An 18,145-nucleotide genomic window follows, 5' to 3' on the forward strand; every position below is an offset into this window, starting at 1 on the left:
TTTTCGTAGGGGCCAGCTCCACAGGGTCGGTGGGTTTTTCTCCCCGTGTGCAAAGACGAGAGATCTTAGAAATAAAGACACAAGACAAAGACATAAAAGAAAAGACAGCTGGGTCCAGGGGACCACTACCACCAAGACACAGAAACCAGTAGTGGCCCCGAATGCCAGGCTGGTTATTTACTGGATACAAGACAAGGGGGCAGGGTAAGGAGTGTGAGCCATCTCCAATCTGAGCAAACAGGATAAAAGTACTGAGGACCATTGCTTCTCCAACTTTAAGTTACATTCAAACCATCTGGGGATTTTGGTAAAATGCAGGTTCAACTTTAATAGGCCTGGGGCGGGGCCTAAGATTCTGCATTTCTAACAAGTGCCCACCTAATGCTGTTGCTCCTGGTCTACAGACCACATTTTGAGTAGCAAGGGATTAGAGGCAGCCGTGGAGGCCGCCCATAATGGAGAGGGCATGTCCAGTTCCAGCGAGAATGTGTTTATTCATGCACAAAGTCACAGAACTATTAAAGTGGAAATACCCACCATTTGGCATGGTTGTGGGGCAGATAGTCATTTCTCAGCAGATTAGCCTCCAAGAGCATAGCACAGCACAGCATGGTTGTTATGCACGTGGGTTCTGAAGGTTGACCCCCTGAGCTTTATGTCTTAGTATGTAATCTTGGGCAAATCTTTAACTTCTCTGCATCTCCGATTCCTCATCTCTATAATGGAAATAACAAGACTATTGTGAGGATTGTCTAAGCAAATGGATATAAAGTGCTTAACACGTGGCAGCATAGTAAGTGCTCAGTAAAGGTTGCTATTCTGATGCTATTATACCATTCTATAATCGTTAACACAGATACAGAGGCTGACTTGCCTTTTGGTACATGGTCAAATATACAACCCCCATCTCCCTCCCACCAAAAGGCCTATGTCCTCTCTTTCAAATTCCTCCTTCCCTCCTGCCCACTCCCCCTCCCCTGGCCCCTGGCCCCTGGCCCCAGTGTGGTCTGGATGGGCCCCAGAGGGGCAGGGACAGGGACAGGACGTGGGGCTGTATCTGACAGGAACCTGAGGGGCTGGCCTGGGAGGGGATTGGGGCCCGGCTTCCTGAAAGGAGGATGGGCTAAGGCAGGCACACAGTGGCGGAGAAGATGCCCTCCTGGGCCCTCTTCATGGTCACCTCCTGCCTCCTCCTGGCCCCTCAAAACCTGGCCCAAGTCAGCAGCCAAGGTGAGGTGCACAGAGGGTGGAGATCACCTATGCCCAGGAAGAGGGAGCCCTGGGAGGTGATGCAGGGCCCTGGGAGGGGAGGAAGAGTAAGAGGCTCTCCTGCTGGTCCCCTCCCCTTCCACATAAACATGCCTGGGAGGACCCAGGGTCAACTCACCAGCTGTTCCTTAGATGTCTCCTTGCTGGCATCAGACTCAGAGCCCCTGAAGTGTTTCTCCCGAACATTTGAGGACCTCACTTGCTTCTGGGATGAGGAAGAGGCAGCGCCCAATGGGACATACCAGCTGCTGTATGCCTACCCGGGGTAGGTGCTGGACTGTGCCCCACTCCCCATATATCTGTCCCTGCACTTAGCTGAGTCCCACTTCAGCAGCTTTCCTGCCTGTCCGAGGACCACTCTGAATACAAGCCCTAAGTACCTACTTTTCGAACAGATGTGCTTTGGATGTATGTGGGCCCCAGCTCCAGCCCTGCATAACCCCTAATGCCACCTATCCCAGGCAGTGAGAAGAAAAGTGGCAGTACTAGAGACAGAAGTTGGGCATGGGCCCAGGTCTGGGTCCTCAGGGCTCCGCATGGTGGCTGTGTAGGAGGGACCTCTTCTATGCCAACAGGGAGAAGCCCCGTGCTTGCCCCCTGAGTTCCCAGAGTGTGCCTCACTTTGGAACCCGATACGTGTGCCAGTTTCCAGACCAGGAGGAAGTGCGTCTCTTCTTTCCGCTGCACCTCTGGGTAAAGAATGTGTTCCTAAACCAGAATCGGACTCAGCGAGTCCTCTTTGTGGACAGTGTAGGTAAGAGCCATCCTCCTGTCACCCTGCCCCCTCCACTTGCTGCCCCCAGTCCAGCTCCTGGAATCAGACTTGCCTATGCCCTTCCAGCTCAGCACGGATACCCCTATTACCAGACCCCCAGAGGCACCCCAAGACTCCCTTGTCATTCCTCCCAGCATTGCCATCTAGAGCTAGAAATGCCCCACAAATCATTTCACACCCTGGCCATCCCATCGTCAACAAATCATTTATTCATCCATTCAAGAGTTACAGAATACCTACTGTGTGCCAGACACTGGGCTAGGTGATGGGGATATGGAGAGAAAAAGGGATCCCTGCTTCCAAGAAGCACTGAGTCTAGCAAGCCATCATACTGCAATGAAGTCACTGTTCTCATGAGGGAAGAGCAGAATCAGGAGCCTCCCTAGCCTGCCCTCCAGGAGAATGACACCCTACAATTTTTGAATCCAGAAGCTGCCCCAATTCAGCCCCCAGCACCCTTCTCTGCAGTCCAGGGGCTGAGCCATAGACTGTGGTACTCAGAGTTCTGATGTGCCCTGTCTTGCCCTCAGGCCTGCCGGCTCCCCCCAGTATCATCAAGGCCATGAGTGGGAGCCAGCCAGGGGAACTTCAGATCAGCTGGGAGGAGCCAGCTCCAGAAATCAGTGATTTCCTGAGGTACGAACTCCGCTATGGCCCCAGAGATCCCAAGAACTCCACTGGTCCCACGGTCATACAGCTGATCGCCACAGAAACCTGCTGCCCTGTTCTGCAGAGGCCACACTCAGCCTCTGCTCTGGACCAGTCTCCATGTGCTCAGCCCGCAGTGCCCTGGCAAGATGGACCAAAGCAGACCTCCCCAAGTAGAGAAGTATGCTGACCTTCTTCTGCCCCACCTCTTCTCTCCTACCTTCAATCTTGCCCCAGGAAAGGACAGACCATACTTTGGGGATTCCAGACCTGGGTTCATCCTTGAAAAGTTAGTATAGGCTCAGATATGAGCCATGCCTACTTAGGGGCTTCCTACTTTGGGTCATTCCCACTGATAAAAGCAAAGGCTTTCAGGCCTCCAAATTAATGGAGATTTCCCAACAAAACCCTGAACACCACCTGAAACCCACCAACTTGGCCCCTGGTCTATGTGCATATCTATCCAGCAAGGAGCTGAGCTCCTCTCCACAGGGATGCTGTGCAAATATAAGGGTTGGAGGCTCTCTCAGCTGACAGGCAGGCCTAGATTGTGAAGCTGGGATTTTCCTCCCAAGGCTTCAGCTCTGACAGCAGTGGGTGGAAGCTGCCTCATCTCAGGACTCCAGCCTGGCAACTCCTACTGGCTGCAGCTGCGCAGCGAACCTGATGGGATCTCCCTCGGTGGCTCCTGGGGATCCTGGTCCCTCCCTGTGACTGTGGACCTGCCTGGAGATGCAGGTGAGTCAACAAAGGAATAGGGAGATGGGGAGGAGATAAAAGAATATCTCTAGGGAAGCCTGGGCTGGATCTGAAGCTCTGGGAACCATGGTCCTTCCTGATGATCTCAAACTTGCCATTGGAGAGGATGAACTATGTTCAGGGAAAGAAGAGAGAATAGGAGTCAACGTTCTAAGTTATATGTGTAGAAATTATCTGAACACCCTATACAGTAGGGGCACACAGACCCTGATGGGACTTACTTCTTTGACTTTAGTGGCAATTGGACTGCAATGCTTTACCTTGGACCTGAAGAATGTTACCTGTCAATGGCAGCAACAGGACCATGCTAGCTCCCAAGGCTTCTTCTACCACAGCAGGGCACGGTGCTGCCCCAGAGACAGGTGAGAGCCGAACTGCTGATTGAGGTTGGTGTCGTGGGAGTGAGCCACAATCTTGCAGAAAAAAGGAAGAGATTGTTCTTGGTCCTCTTCATTCTCCTTCCTTTGTCTCCAAACCATACAGCTTTCAATGCTCTCTTATCTATTCTCTCATCCTCCAATCGATATTTTATCTTCTCAACCCCTCTGTTCCCATTGGGAATGCTTTGGTTTAGTTCAGCCTTAATCATGTCACTGGGACCACTGCAACATCCTACAGTCTAATTCACCTCCAATGTATTCCCCATGCTGCTAACAGAGTGATCTTTGTTAAGTTCAAACTGTGCATGACCTTTGTAAAGCTCTAACTTTGCATGGTCTCCCCTTACTCAAACATGTACTGCAATTTCTCATTATCAAAGCCATAAAAAATTTAGACTGGCCTTCAAAGACTTCCACCAAGCACCTCATTAATTCTTCATCCTCTCCGTATCTAAATCTATAACCAAGTTGTATTGATTTTACCTATTAACTATCTCTAGAATCTGCCCACTTGTCTATCACTGCCATTATCCTACTACAACCCATCATTAATTCTCTCTTGGGCTACTGAAAAGACATAGTAACTGATCACCCTGAGTCTTCCAAGTAATTCTTCACATAGGTGCTGAAGGGATCTTTTTGTTTTGTTTTGTTTTGAGACAAGAGTCTCGCTCTGTTGCCCAGGCTGAAGTTCAATAGTGCAATCTCGGCTCACTGCAACCTCCACCTCCGGGGATCAAGGGATTCTCCTGCCTCAGCCTCCCAAGTAGCTGGGATTACAGGCATGTGCCACCACACCCCATTAATTTTTTTTGTATTTAGTAGAGAGGGGGCTTCACCATGTTGGTCAGGCTGGTCTCGAACTCCTGACCTCAGGTGATCCACCTGCCTTGGCCTCCCAAAGTGCTGGGATTACAGGTGTGAGCCACCGCACCTAGCTTGAAGGGATCTTTTAAAAGTGCAAAAATGAACGTAACACTCCCTGCTTAAAAATCTTCAATAGCTTCCCACTAGTCTTAGGATAAAGAAAAAAACCTCTACCATGGACTTGAAAAGTTCTGAGACTCAGCCCCTACCTTCTTCTTCAGCTTCATCTTGTGCTATGCTGCCCTTTGATCCCCATGTTCCAGCACAGGGCTTCTGTGGTCCCCTCATATCTGGCATATTCCCTCCTGCTTCTAAGTCTTTACACTGCTGTTTACCCAGCCCTCCTGTCTTTACTTAACTTCTACTTATCCTCCAAATCTCAACTCAAGGGTCACTTTCTTAGGGACCCTCCCCTGGCCTTCTTTATTAAGTCCAATAGCACTATTATACATTCTTGTTGTACCATGTACCGCTTCTTTTTTTTTTTTTTTGAGACAGAATCTTGCTCTGTCGCCCAGGCTGGAGGGCAGTGGCGCCATCTCAGCTCACTGCAAGCCCCGCCCCCCGGGTTCATGCCATTCTCCTGCCTTAGCCTCCCAAGTAGCTGGGACTACAGGCACCCACCACCACACCTGGCTAATTTTTTGTATTTTTAGTAGAGATGGGGTTTCACTGTAACTGTTAGCCAGGATAGTCTCGATCTGACCTCGTGATCCACCCACCTCGGCCTCCCAAAGGGCTGGGATTACAAGTGTGAGCCACCGCGCCCAGCCGTACCTCTCCTTCTTAAGCACTTATCACAGTCACACTTTTATATTTATACTTAATATGATTATTTGGTTGATAATAAAAATCTGGCCAGGCCCAGTGGCTCACACCTGTAATCCCAGCACTTTGGGAGGCTAAGGTGAGAAGACCACTTGAGGCCAGGAGTTTGAGACCAGCCTAGACAACATAGTGAGACTTCGTCTCTACAAAATTTCTTTAATTAGCCAGGCATGGTGGCACCTGTATTCCTAGCTACTTGGGAGGCTAAGGCGGGAGGATAGCGTGAGCCTAGGAGTTTGAGGTTACAGTGAGCTATGATTGCACCACTGCACTCCAGCCTGAGCAACGGATCAAGACTTTGTCTCAAAAAAAAAATATCTCAGAACTCCAGTTGAGAAAGGCTGATCTTGACCACATATGATCCATGAGGGCAAGATCAATGGGTTTTTATTCACCAATATATTCTCACCAACCAATAGTAGGTGCCCAGTAAAAAATTGTTGAACACTATTAACTAAATGTATTCTTCCAGTTTTTTTTCTATGTACTTACATACATCTCTATACAACATTTAAATTTTATTATTTTTGAGATAGGGTCTTGCTCTGTTGTCCAGGCTGGAGTGCAGTGGCATGATTATGGCTCACTGCAGCCTCGACCTCCCAGGCTCAAACAATCCTCCCACCTGAGCCTCCTGATTAGCTAGGACTACAGGCATTTTCTTTCTTTCTTTTCTTTCTTTCTTTCTTTCTTTTTTTCTTTCTTTCTTTCTTTCAAATAGAGACAAGGTCTCCCTATGTTGCCCAGACTGGTCTCAAACTCCTGAGCTCAAGCAATCCTCCCATCTCAGCCCCCCTACCACGCCCAGCCTAATATTTAATTTTTTTTTTTTTTTTTGAGATGGAGTCTCGCTTTGTTGCCCAGGCTGGAGCGCAGTGGTGCGATCTCAGCTCACTGCAACCTCCGCCTCCAGGGTTCAAGCGATTCTCCTGCCTCAGCCCCCCGAGTAGCTGGAATCACAGATGTGCGCCACCATGCCCGGCTAATTTTTTGTATTTTTAGTAGAGACGGGGTTTCATCATGTTAGCCAGCCTGGTCTCGAACACTTGACCTCAAGTGATCCACCCACCTCAGCCTCCCAAAGTGCTGGGATTACAGGTATGAGCCACCACACCCAGCCTAATATTTAATTTTTAAATATAAATTGGATTATATTATATATATGGTTTGTTGACTCACCTTTTTGCTTAAAAACATGTCTCAGAGATCATTACAAAACGATGTAACTCATTCTTTTTAATAACTGCATAGATATCCATAGGATTGAGATGCCTGAGTGGACTAAAGGGTAGCAAAACTGAAGTCATCATTTCCTCTATCAAAACTTGCTTTTCCTGCTGGGCACAGTGGCTCACACCTGTAATCCCAGCACTTTGGGAGGCCGAGGTGGGTGGATCACCTGAGGTCAGCAGTTGGAAACCAGCTTGGCCAACATAGTGAAACTTCATCATTACTAAAAATACAAAAATTAGCCGGGTGTGGTGGCACGTGCCTGTAGTCCCAGCTTCTTGGGAGGCTGAGGCAGGAGAAATGCTTGAACCCGGGAAGCGGAGGTTGCAGTGAGCCGAAATCGTGCCCCTGTACTCCAGCCTGGGTGACAGAGAGAAGACTCCTTCTCAAAAAAAAAAAAAAAAAAAAAAAAGAAAAACTTGCTTTTTCTTTATTGTCTCTGATCCTACCATGAATTCAGTTTTCCTGGACTGAAAAATAGAAATCATCCTGGACTTCTCCCATTCCTATACCCTCCAGGCCTAACCAGAAACAGTCTTTTCATTTTTACCTTTTCAATATCTCTTCAATCATCTCTTTCCCTCTGTCTCACTGCTGCTACCCTATTTTCACATCCTCATCACTTTGCACATGAAAAACTACAAGAGTGTTGTAATGGATTTCTCTGCTTCTAGTCGGCCCTCACAAATCCTTTCTACAGACTGTAGTTAGAATGATCTTCCTAAAGTACAAAGCTAGTTATGGCACTTCCCTGCTTAAAATCCTTAAATGTCTACATAACTACTACAAGGTTAGTAGTAATTCAAGTTCAAGCTCCCCAGAAAGGCCATAAGGCCATCCATGACATGGTCTGCAGTCTCACATTTACCACTTACCACCAGGCCCTTTATGCGAAAACCATCTGCACCACTTAGAATTTCCCCCAAAGCACCACACTCTCTTATCTATGCACAACCATGTGCCTGGGATGCCTGTTTGTCCCTTTTGCCTATCCTATTTTTAGTACAAAACTCAGTCTAAACATTGCCGTATCCAGGAAGCATTCCCTGACCCTCCCAGTCTGTGTTGGATGCTCCCCTTTGATGCTCCCAAGCCAGTCTATGCACATCACAGAAAAATATCATGTTTGTTTTTCTGTCTTTCCCACTGAAATTAGAGCTCTTTGAAGCTTATTCCTCTATGCACTCATAGGGCCTGGCACAGTACCAATTGACACATAGTATCAATTATTTGCTGATTAAATGGGTAAACATACCCATTTTAGTGACAGTGAGCCACTTAGGGGTTACAATCAAGAGGGAGACATGATTCAATTGTTCAATAAAGAATTATTGAGGGTGACTTTGTGCAAGGTACTGGGGATAAATAGTGCAACAAATAAAATGGAAAAGGGGCCAGGCTCGGTGGCTCACACCTGTAATCCCAGCACTTTGGGAGGCCAAGGTGGGCAGATCACTTGAGGTCAGGAGTTCGAGACCAGCCTGGCCAACATGGCGAAACTCCATCTCTACTAAAAACACAGAAATTAGCCAGGTGTGGTGGCGGGTGCCTGTAATCCCAGCTACTCAGGAGGCTGAGGCAGGAGAATTGCTTGGACCCAAGAGGCAGAGGCTGCAGTGAGCTGAGATCGCACCATTGCACTCCAGCCTGGGCAACAAAGCAAGACTGTCTCAAAACATTTTTAAAAATAAATAAAATGGAAAGGGTTCCAGCACTGTTGGGGCTTACATTAGTAGAGGGGAGGGGAAAAGGAGGCGGAGACAAGTAAGTAAAGAAATAAAGGAACAAAGTTATAATAGAGACTAAAGGGGGGCGTGTGGTGGGTGGGGGGTGGGTGTTGCTAATTTAGACTGAGTGGCCAGGAAAAGCCTCACCAGGGAGGTGACAGATAAGCCGAGATCTAAATGGCAAGAAGGAATGAGTCACATGAAGACCTACAGTCAGAGCAATCCAGGGCAAAGGCAAAGTGCAAAGATAGTGCATTTGGCATATCTGTGGCACAGAAAGAAGGCCTGTGCGGATGAAGGGTGATAAACTGGGATGAGAATCGTAAGAGATGAGAATGGCGAGGCAAGGAGAAACCAAATCACAGAGTCCCGTAGGCCTGGCAAGGAGTTTGGGTTTTATTCCAAGTGGGATGAAGAGCCGCTGAAGGATTTTAAGCAGTAAACAATGAAAATTTGACTTACATTTTTAAAAGATATGTTTCTCTGTGAATAAATAAATAAGAGTAGAAGCAGGATCACCAGTTAGAAATGTGCCTTAATCCAAGCAAGGAATAATAGTGGCTTCATCTAACATAGGAGTGGTAAAGATCAAAATCAATAGTTTGTGACATTATATTCTGGACATTATCACATCAACATTTTTGGAAACAAATTCTGGTAGCTGTGTGGAGAACAACTTGAAGGTAGTGGCAAAAACAGAAGCAGAAAAGCCAGTTAGGAGACTATTGTAATAATCTAATAGCAAAATAACACATAGGGCAGAGTAGGAGGAATGACATATGGGAACACGTTAAAAATAGAGGATATTTTTCTCCAGAAAGATGAGGGTTCTTTAATCTTTGAAACAATCCTGTGAGGTTGGTATCATTAACCCATTTTACAAATAGAAGGAAACTGGAGCAGAGATAAACCAAGTAATTTGCCCAAAGTTATACAAAGGTAAGCCAAGACCTGAACTCGTGGTGAAAACCCATGCTGTTTTCACATATCATGCTAGGTCTTTCCTCAAAGGGAAGAGGCCAGACACCAAAGCTGACTTCAGAAAGCATCATGGCAAAATGGCAAAAACAAACAAACGAACAAATGAACAAAGGAAAAAACAAAAAGAAAACATCATGGCATAAAGACAGAGGGAAAGCTCTGGAGGCCCCTCGAAGGAAGGAGTTAGATGATAATCCCTGCAGGCCATCGTTCCTGTGGGATGGGAAGCCTTGGGATTAGTCTCTGGGGCAGGCCTGATTCAATGACTCTGTGGGGCTGGGTCTTAGGTACCCCATCTGGGAGAACTGCGAAGAGGAAGAGAAAACAAATCCAGGATTACAGACCCCACAGTTCTCTCGCTGCCACTTCAAGTCACGAAATGACAGCATTATTCACATCCTTGTGGAGGTGACCACAGCCCCGGGTGTTGTTCACAGCTACCTGGGCTCCCCTTTCTGGATCCACCAGGCTGGTAAGAACTTTCTTCCCCATTCTTCCCACATAGTTCCCACCCTCACTGAATCTGACCCTGTGCCCAGGATCCCCAACTCTGACTCTTCTGACCGATGGCTCTGGTGGCACGATGCCTCGTGCACAGAAGGACTTAAGCTGCTCCCTGCTGACATCCCTGTAGTGCGCCTCCCCACCCCAAACTTGCACTGGAGGGAGATCTCCAGCGGGCATCTGGAATTGGAGTGGCAGCACCCATTGTCCTGGGCAGCCCAAGAGACCTGCTATCAACTCCGATACACAGGAGAAGGCCATCAGGACTGGAAGGTATGGTCAAGCAACAAATGCCCACAGACCTCACTATGCAGGGGATCCCTGGGATTGGCCATGCCTGTTAGCAGGAGTGAAAGTGTCTATGTATCCAGTCTCTGCTAGTATATCTATGTTTATCAGATTTAACTGGTATCTTAGTCTCTCTTGGGCATCCGATACTTCTGGCTACTCCTACTTAACATTTCTCTTCCCTTTGTCTTTGGGATATCAGTCTTCCCCGATTTTCTTCCTACCTCTCTGACTGAACTTTCTCAGTCTCCTCTCCTGGCTCCTCCTTTCCAGCCTTCCACAAAATGCTGTGCTTCCTAGAGTCTCATCCTAGGCTCTTTTCTCCTCTGATAAAATAAATATGTTATTCCCAGGTGAGTGCTTTAACTCCACGGTTTCAATGTCCATACATTAACAATCGCAATTTTACCATTTTAACTCCCATATGGAAAGGAATTTACAAACCACAGGCAAATTACCAAAATGTTTGAAGTCTGTTTCCTCATTGGTGAAATGAGGATGAAGCTATCTACCTTATGGAGTTATAGTAAAGATTAAATACTATATCTAAATACCTACCACACTGCCTGGCATAAGGAAGGTGCTCAATATACATTACTTAAATATTAGTTTGTCTAGTTTTATTCTCATTTGCCACACATATATACAACTATGTACAACATCTTATGGTTCTACCAAAACTTCCTCCCCCTGGACATTTCAGACTCAGTCTATCCAGAATGGAACTCCTCTTCCTCCTGAAGCTTTACTTTTTTATTGTGATAAAACTTACATAAAACAGAGTGTACAAATTTTAAATATATAGTCTGTACTTGTGTATACATCCATGTAACCATAACCAGGATCAAGATATAAATTATTTCCAGCATCTCAGAAGCTCCCAATGCTCGGACACATCCCCCGCCACCAAAGGTAATCACCATCCTGACATTACCATTGATTCATTTGGACTGTTGTTGAACTCTATAAAATGGAACCCTGAAGTATATCTTCCTCAAACTTACTTCTGTTCTGTTTCCTGTCTCTGACAATGGCACCGCTACTTATCCAGTACCCAAGCCCGGAAGCACCCTTGACTCTTCTTGCTCTTCCCTTATCCCTTCCCCGTATTCATCAACAACTAAGTTCATGGCAATAACGTACTAAGAGTCCTCAAATTCCTACCAGGATTGCCTTAGACTCATCTGTGACCATCCAGCCGTGTCATCCATGCTTTTAGCACACTAAACTACTCTGTGGCACAAAACCAAGCATTAAATGCTTCTCTGGACTTCCACGGTGCCTTGCACTAATTAATTGTGATTATTTACCTGTTTGGATGTCTCTCTCATTAGACATGTAAGAGACAGTGTTTTATTGCTTTCTCCCCAGTGCCTAACCCAATGTTTGGAGTATCACACAGTTCATAAATGTTTGCTGTCTTCCTGTTTGTACACATGATGCTTGTACCCCAGCGCCTAACGCAAATCTGGCATCCTCTGCAGCATGAGTATTATTTGTGGCATGGTCTGTGTGGCTCTGAATATATCTGTTTCTGGGGGTGTCCATCGCCCGACCTGGAGTTGTGAGAACACCCGGCAGGGTGTGTGTGTACCGGGATCCCTGCCGAGGGTGTACCTGGGTGTTGGTGTTAGGATACGTAGCTCTCTGAGGTGAGGTCTGTGTCTCAGGAGGTGGGCCTGGCGTGTTTCTCTCGGGCAGAGCGTGACCCCGTTAGGGAGAGGCTCTCGGTTAGGGCGCTCTATCCTGTTTCTGCCGGGAAGCGTGTTTTCTGCCGGTGGGGCTCTTTGTGGGGATCTCCGACCGCCTGGGGATTCGGAGCTGTAGGATTTGGGTCAAACAGACGCCAGGCTATCGAAGCCCCGACGCCGGGCCACCGCACGCTTCTTTGCGCAGGTGCTGGAGCCGCCTCTCGGGGCCCAAGGAGGGACCCTGGAGCTGCGCCCGCGATCTCGCTACCGTTTACAGCTGCGCGCCAGGCTCAACGGCCCCACCTACCAAGGTCCCTGGAGCTCGTGGTCCGACCCAGCTAGAGTGGAGACTGCCACTGAGACCGGTGAGACATGCCCCGGCCGCGCCAAAGCGGCACAGCGCCTGCGCCAGGGCGGGGAGCCGGTGCGAGTGGGGCGGGGCTCGGAGGGGGGCGGGGCGCGGAGAGGGGCGGGGCCCTGGCCTTGAGGGCCGACAGCTGCGCGGGTGCCCGCAGTGCCCAGGGGCGGCGAGGGGCGGGGCCAGAGCAGGGGCTGGCGGGCTGAGGGCGGGGCTCCGGCCCGGGTGGGCCGAGGTCTGACCCTTTATGTCTCCTAGCCTGGATCTCCTTGGTGACCGCTCTGCATCTAGTGCTGGGCCTCAGCGCCGTCCTGGGCCTGCTGCTGCTGAGGTGGCAGTTTCCTGCACACTACAGGTACCGCCCCCGCCAGGCAGGAGACTGGCGGTGGACCGGGTGGAGCCGAAGGCCTCTAAACAGGCATTCTTGGTTCGCTCTGTGACCCCAGATCTCTGGCCACCGCCCGTGCGCAGCTACGGCTTCGCCACTTCCTGCACGTCACCTCTGGGACTCGCCGCTGCTCCTTACACTCTAACACGCCCACTATACCGCACACCTCGAACAGCCCCGCCTCCTGCTGCTCACCTCGGCGACTAGGCCACCGTCCACCCTTCAGCCAAACTGCCCAGTCCACTCCCATCCAATCGGCCATCAGGTCCCACCTCCTAAACCTAGTCCAAACAATGGCCGCCTTTCTCTAGCCCTACAGACACGACCTGACTCACTGAAACAGAACCTCTTCCCCCTCCGATCTAGCCTCACACAGCCACCAGAATAATCTTTCTAAAATGCGCACATGAACCTATCAATTCCCTCCTTAAATCCTTTTAATAGCTCCCAGGTTATAGTCCAGGTTCCCTATGATGACAAGCGAGGCTCTGCAAAATCGGCCCCTGCCAGCAAGCACTTCAGCCTCTTCTCCCCTGTGCATCAGCCTTTCCAAACTGGTTTTCTCCACAAGTCAGGTTTTATTTCTCAGTGCCTTTGCACATAACGTCCGCTTTGCCTGAAATAGCCTCCCTGTCTGACTAAACCCATTCATCTGTAAATAACTTTCTTCACCAACTCTTAAGAAACCTTTCCTGACCCTCCCCCTTTTGGCCGCTGCTTTGTGCTCCAATACAGTACCAGTAGTGTTTTACTGTGTTTATTTCTTTATATATCTTCCCTATTATACCTTACTTGGTCATCTTTAAATCCTTAGCACAGTGCCTGCCAAAAAGCAGGCCCTTAAATAAATGTTATTAATGAGTGACTCATTTATGTGGGAAGACGAAGGCTGAGGAGAAATGCCATTGGTGGCTATAAACATGAAGGGTAGAACGCATCCCACCTCCGTCCTTCATCTGCTGCTTCTTTAAGACTTAGCTCAGAAGTCAGCTCCTCCAGATGGTGTCTTCTGATGGTCCTGGGCTGGTTCAGGTGCCACTCTCGTGGGCTACCATCTCCCTCTGAACATACCTCTCTTTGAACTTTTAATCTGCCCATACGTATGAGCAGACTGAAAGGTAGCCTCCATGCAGGTAGCCAGATCCAACAAAAAAGTTGGAGAAGTAGGAGGAGGTGGTCTGCTGAGCCAGGCATACTCAGTTCCTTTTCCCCAATTTACCAGGTAAGCCACACCGCCTCCCCTGGAGAGACATGAGTGAGGTCACTGAAGCGGCCTGAAATGTTCTACTGATTTCCCTCCACATGGAAATATGAGGCTAAAGAATTGAGGTTCTGGCCAGGTGCGGTGGCTCACGCCTGTAATCCCAGCACTTTGGGAGGCCGAGGCAGGCAGATCACAAGGTCAGGAGATCAAGACCATCCTGGCTAACACAGTGAAACCCCGTCTCTACTAAAAATACAAAAAAAAATTAGCCAGGCGTGGTGGTGGGCACCTGTAGTCCCAGCTACTCGGGAGGCTGAGGCAGGAGAATGGCGTGAACCTGAGAGGCGGGGCTTGCAGTGAGCCGAGACCACGCCACTGCACTCCAGCCTGGGCCACAGAGCGAGACTCCGTCTCAAAAAAAACAAAAAAAAAAAACAAAAAAAAAAATTGAGGCTCCTTCAACACACCTTAATCCATATTCTTCCCAGACAGACTACCCTCCCCAGTAACTTACTAATAAGCTCCACTCGTTTTCTTCATTCATTCATTCAGCTAATTTACTGAGCATGTACTATGGGGTCAGACACTATTCTACATCCTAGAAATATAGAAGTGAATAAATAGACAAACTCTCTTTTCTCGGGGACCATATGTTCTAGTGGGGTGAGACAGACAAAAAGAAATATATATAACAATATAATAAATGTACAACAAGTCAAGTACTATAAAGAAAAATGAAGTACAGCAGGAGATAGCCCGTCATGGGGAAAGGAAGTGGCACTACAGTGGTCCCCTCTTATCCACATTTCACTTTTTGTGGTTTCAGTTACACGCAGTCAATTAAGGTCCAAAAAAAATTAAATGGAAAATTCCAGAAATAAACAATTCATGTATTTTAAATTGTAAGTAGCATGATGAAATCTCTTGCCATGACGCTCTGTCCCACCCGGGATGTAAATCATCCCTTTGTCCAGCATCTCCACGCTGTATATGCTCCCTGCCTCATAATCACTTAGCAGCTGTCTTGCTTATCAGATTGACTTGTTGAGGTATTGCAGTGCTATGTTCAAGTAACCCTTATTTTAGTTAATAATGGCCCCAAAGTACAAGAGTAGTGATGTTGGCATATTGTTCTAATTGTTCTATTTTATTATTAGTCATTGTTAATCTCTTACTGTGCCTAATTTATAAACTTTATTGTAGGCATGTACGTATAGAAGAAACATCTGCTGGAAGTCTTGAAACATATCCCCTGCAGATAAAGGGGGACTACTGTGTTTCAGGCAGTGTAGTCAGGGATGACATTTGAACAGAGGCCTACAATGAGGTGAGGGAATGAATCCAGTGTTCCAGACAGAACAAACATTGGAGTATTTGAGGAAACTGCAGCACCCTTTGTTGAATCTGCCCACCACTGACTTCCCTCCCCTACCTGAGGTTTTCTTCTTACTCTACTCTCCTGCCTGACTTTATTGCCTTGAGCATGCTCTTATATCTCCAAGCCTTACTCCCTGGCCTCACTGCTCCCCCACCCCAACTGCTGTCCTCCTCCCTGCCAATTCACTGCCATGGCTCAGTCTGCTTCTCTTCCTTCTCCCCCAGGAGACTGAGGCATGCCCTGTGGCCCTCACTTCCAGACCTGCACCGGGTCCTAGGCCAGTACCTTAGGGACACTGCAGCCCTGAGTCCGGTGAGTGTGCTTCCCTCCCCTGTGCCCACCACCAACCCTGCCTGGTACTGGATCCTCGCCCCAACAACACAACTTGTTCAAGGTCCATCCCCAGGCACTACCCCAGCACTACCCCAGCCCTTCTCCTTCCTGTACAGTCCGGCCCCTCCTCCCACAGGATCTGCTTTAATCCAGCGCCTCTCCTCATCTCTCCCAGCCCAAGGCCACAGTCTCAGATACCTGTGAAGAAGTGGAACCCAGCCTCCTTGAAATCCTACCCAAGTCCTCAGAGAGGACTCCTTTGCCCCTGTGTTCCTCCCAGGCCCAGATGGACTACCGAAGATTGCAGCCTTCTTGCCTGGGGACCATGCCCCTGTCTGTGTGCCCACCCATGGCTGAGTCAGGGTCCTGCTGCACCACCCACATTGCCAACCATTCCTACCTACCACTAAGCTATTGGCAGCAGCCTTGAGGACAGGCTCCTCACTCCCAGTTCCCTGGACAGAGCTAAACTCTCGAGACTTCTCTGTTAACTTCCCTACCCTACCCCCACAACACAACCACCCCAGACCTCACCTCCATCCCCCTCTGTCTGCCCTCACAATTAGGCTTCATAGCACTGATCTTACTTTACTGCTGCTGACATGAAACCAGGACCCTTTCTCCACAGGCAGGCCCATTTCACTTTACTCCTTTACTTTCTCTCTCCTCTTTAATGTCAAATGCCTTGAAAACAAGCCTCCACTTCCCCACACTTCCCATGTACTCTTGAGGCTACTTCAATTAGTTCTCCTACTACACTTTGCTAGTGAAACTGCCCAAGCAAAGTGCACCTCAAATCTTCTAATTCCAAGATCCAATAGGATCTCGTTAATCATCAGTTCCTTTGATCTCTCCGTGAGATTTGTCAAGGCTGACTACTCACTTCTCCTTTAAATTCTTTCCTACCTTGGTCCTGCCTCTTTGACTATATTAGTAGGTTTTTTTTATTTGTTTGAGACAGGGTCTCACTCTGTCACCCAGGCTGCAGTGCAATGGCGCGATCTCAGCTCACTGCAACCTCCACCTCCCAGGTTCAAGCGATTCTTGTGCCTCGGCCTCCCTAGTAGCTGGGATTACAGGCGCACACCACCACACACAGCTAATTTTTTTTTTTTTTTTTTTTGAGACGGAGTCTTGCTCTGTCGCCAGACTGGAGTGCAGTGGCACGATCTCGGCTCACTGCAACCTCCGCCTCCCGGGTTCAAGCAATTCTGCCTCAGCCTCCCAAGTAGCTGGGAGTACAGGCGTCTGCCACCATGCCTGACTAATTTTTTTGTATTTTTAGTAGAGACGGGTTTTCACCACGTTGGCCAGGATGGTCTCGATATCCTGACCTCGTGATCCGCCTGCCTCGGCCTCCCAAAGTGCTGGGATTACAGGTGTGACCCACTGCACACAACCCCAGCTAATTTTCATATTTTTAGTAAAGACAGGGGTTTGCCATGTTGCCCAGGCTGGTCTTGAACTCCTAACCTCGGGTGATCCACCCACCTTGGCCTCCCAAAGTGATGGGATTACAGGCATGAGCCACTGCGCCTGGCTGAGTGTACTAGTAGTTAAGAGAATAAACTAGATCTAGAATCAGAGCTGGATTCAATTCCTGTCCTTCACATTTGCTAGCTGTGCAACCTTGGGCACATAACTTAATGTCTTTGAGCCTTAGTTTTTTCATCTGTAAAACAGGGATAATAACAGCACCCCATAGAGTTGTGACGAGGATTGAGATAATCTAAGTAAAGCACAGTCCCTAGGACATAGTAAATGATTAATACATCTGAACTACTGTTGTAATTATTCCTTCTTACTCTCCTCTTCTAGCATTTCTTTTTTTTTTTTTTTTTTTGATGAGGGGTTGGGCTGCTTTGTCCCCCCGGCTGGGGTGCAGTGGCGCAGTCTCGGCTCACTGCAAGCTCCACCTCCCAGGTTCACGCCATTCTCCTGCCTCAGCCTCTCCGAGTAGCTGGGACTACAGGCGCCCGCCACCACACCCGGCTAATTTTTTGTATTTTTAGTAGAGACGGGGTTTCACTGTGGTCTCGATCTCCTGACCTCGTAATCCGCCCGCCTCGGCCTCCCAAAGTGCTGGGATTACAAGCGTGAGCCACCGCGCCCGGCCCTCTTCTAGCATTTCTTCCAATTATTACAGTCCTTCAAGATTCCATTTCTTAACAGTCTCCAATCCCGTCTATTCTCTGCCTTTACCATATGTTGACCATTCCAAAGTTCTTATCTCTAGCTCAGACATCTACTACAGCACTGTGATGCTTTATGCAACTAACTGTTTACATGTCTGTCCCCTGCTACTAGATTGTGAGCTCCTTGAGGGAAAGGACCGTGATTTATTTGTCCTTTTCCCGCAGCACCTAGAGTAGTGCTTGGTGCATGATAGTAGGCCTTCAATAAATTTTTTCTAAGTGAATGAAATCTTTCTGGACAAGGTTACCTTAATCCCATGCCAGCTGTCCTCATCCTCTAAACCGTTCATAGGCAGCCGTAAATGTGCTCAGACAGTTCTGGTTATGGACTCTCCTAACACA

The 18,145-nt window shown here is 48.4% G+C and overlaps 1 protein-coding gene and 1 long non-coding RNA gene across 2 annotated transcripts; one reads left to right on the forward strand and one right to left on the reverse strand.

The window, feature by feature from the left end:
* Positions 1 to 346: 346 nt before the first annotated feature.
* Positions 347 to 12,351, reverse strand: LOC131384063 (uncharacterized). The gene is made up of 4 exons (XR_009214548.1): positions 11,874 to 12,351; positions 3,733 to 3,864; positions 1,388 to 1,474; positions 347 to 716 (listed from the first exon to the last, which is right to left on the reverse strand). It is a non-coding gene; the product is annotated as an uncharacterized LOC131384063 (long non-coding RNA).
* MPL (MPL proto-oncogene, thrombopoietin receptor) lies at positions 1,152 to 17,421 on the forward strand. The gene is made up of 12 exons (XM_032160533.2): positions 1,152 to 1,230; positions 1,402 to 1,534; positions 1,845 to 2,023; positions 2,575 to 2,873; positions 3,268 to 3,430; positions 3,687 to 3,813; positions 9,752 to 9,936; positions 10,099 to 10,241; positions 12,153 to 12,312; positions 12,564 to 12,660; positions 15,500 to 15,587; positions 15,784 to 17,421. The coding sequence occupies exons 1-12, from the start codon at positions 1,152 to 1,154 to the stop codon at positions 16,036 to 16,038; spliced, it is 1,908 nt and encodes a 635-aa protein (XP_032016424.1). The 3' UTR covers positions 16,039 to 17,421.
* Positions 17,422 to 18,145: the final 724 nt, after the last annotated feature.

Source organism: Hylobates moloch, unplaced genomic scaffold (genome assembly GCF_009828535.3).
Source record: "Hylobates moloch isolate HMO894 unplaced genomic scaffold, HMol_V3 SCAFFOLD_8, whole genome shotgun sequence".
NCBI classification, from domain to species: domain Eukaryota; kingdom Metazoa; phylum Chordata; class Mammalia; order Primates; family Hylobatidae; genus Hylobates; species Hylobates moloch.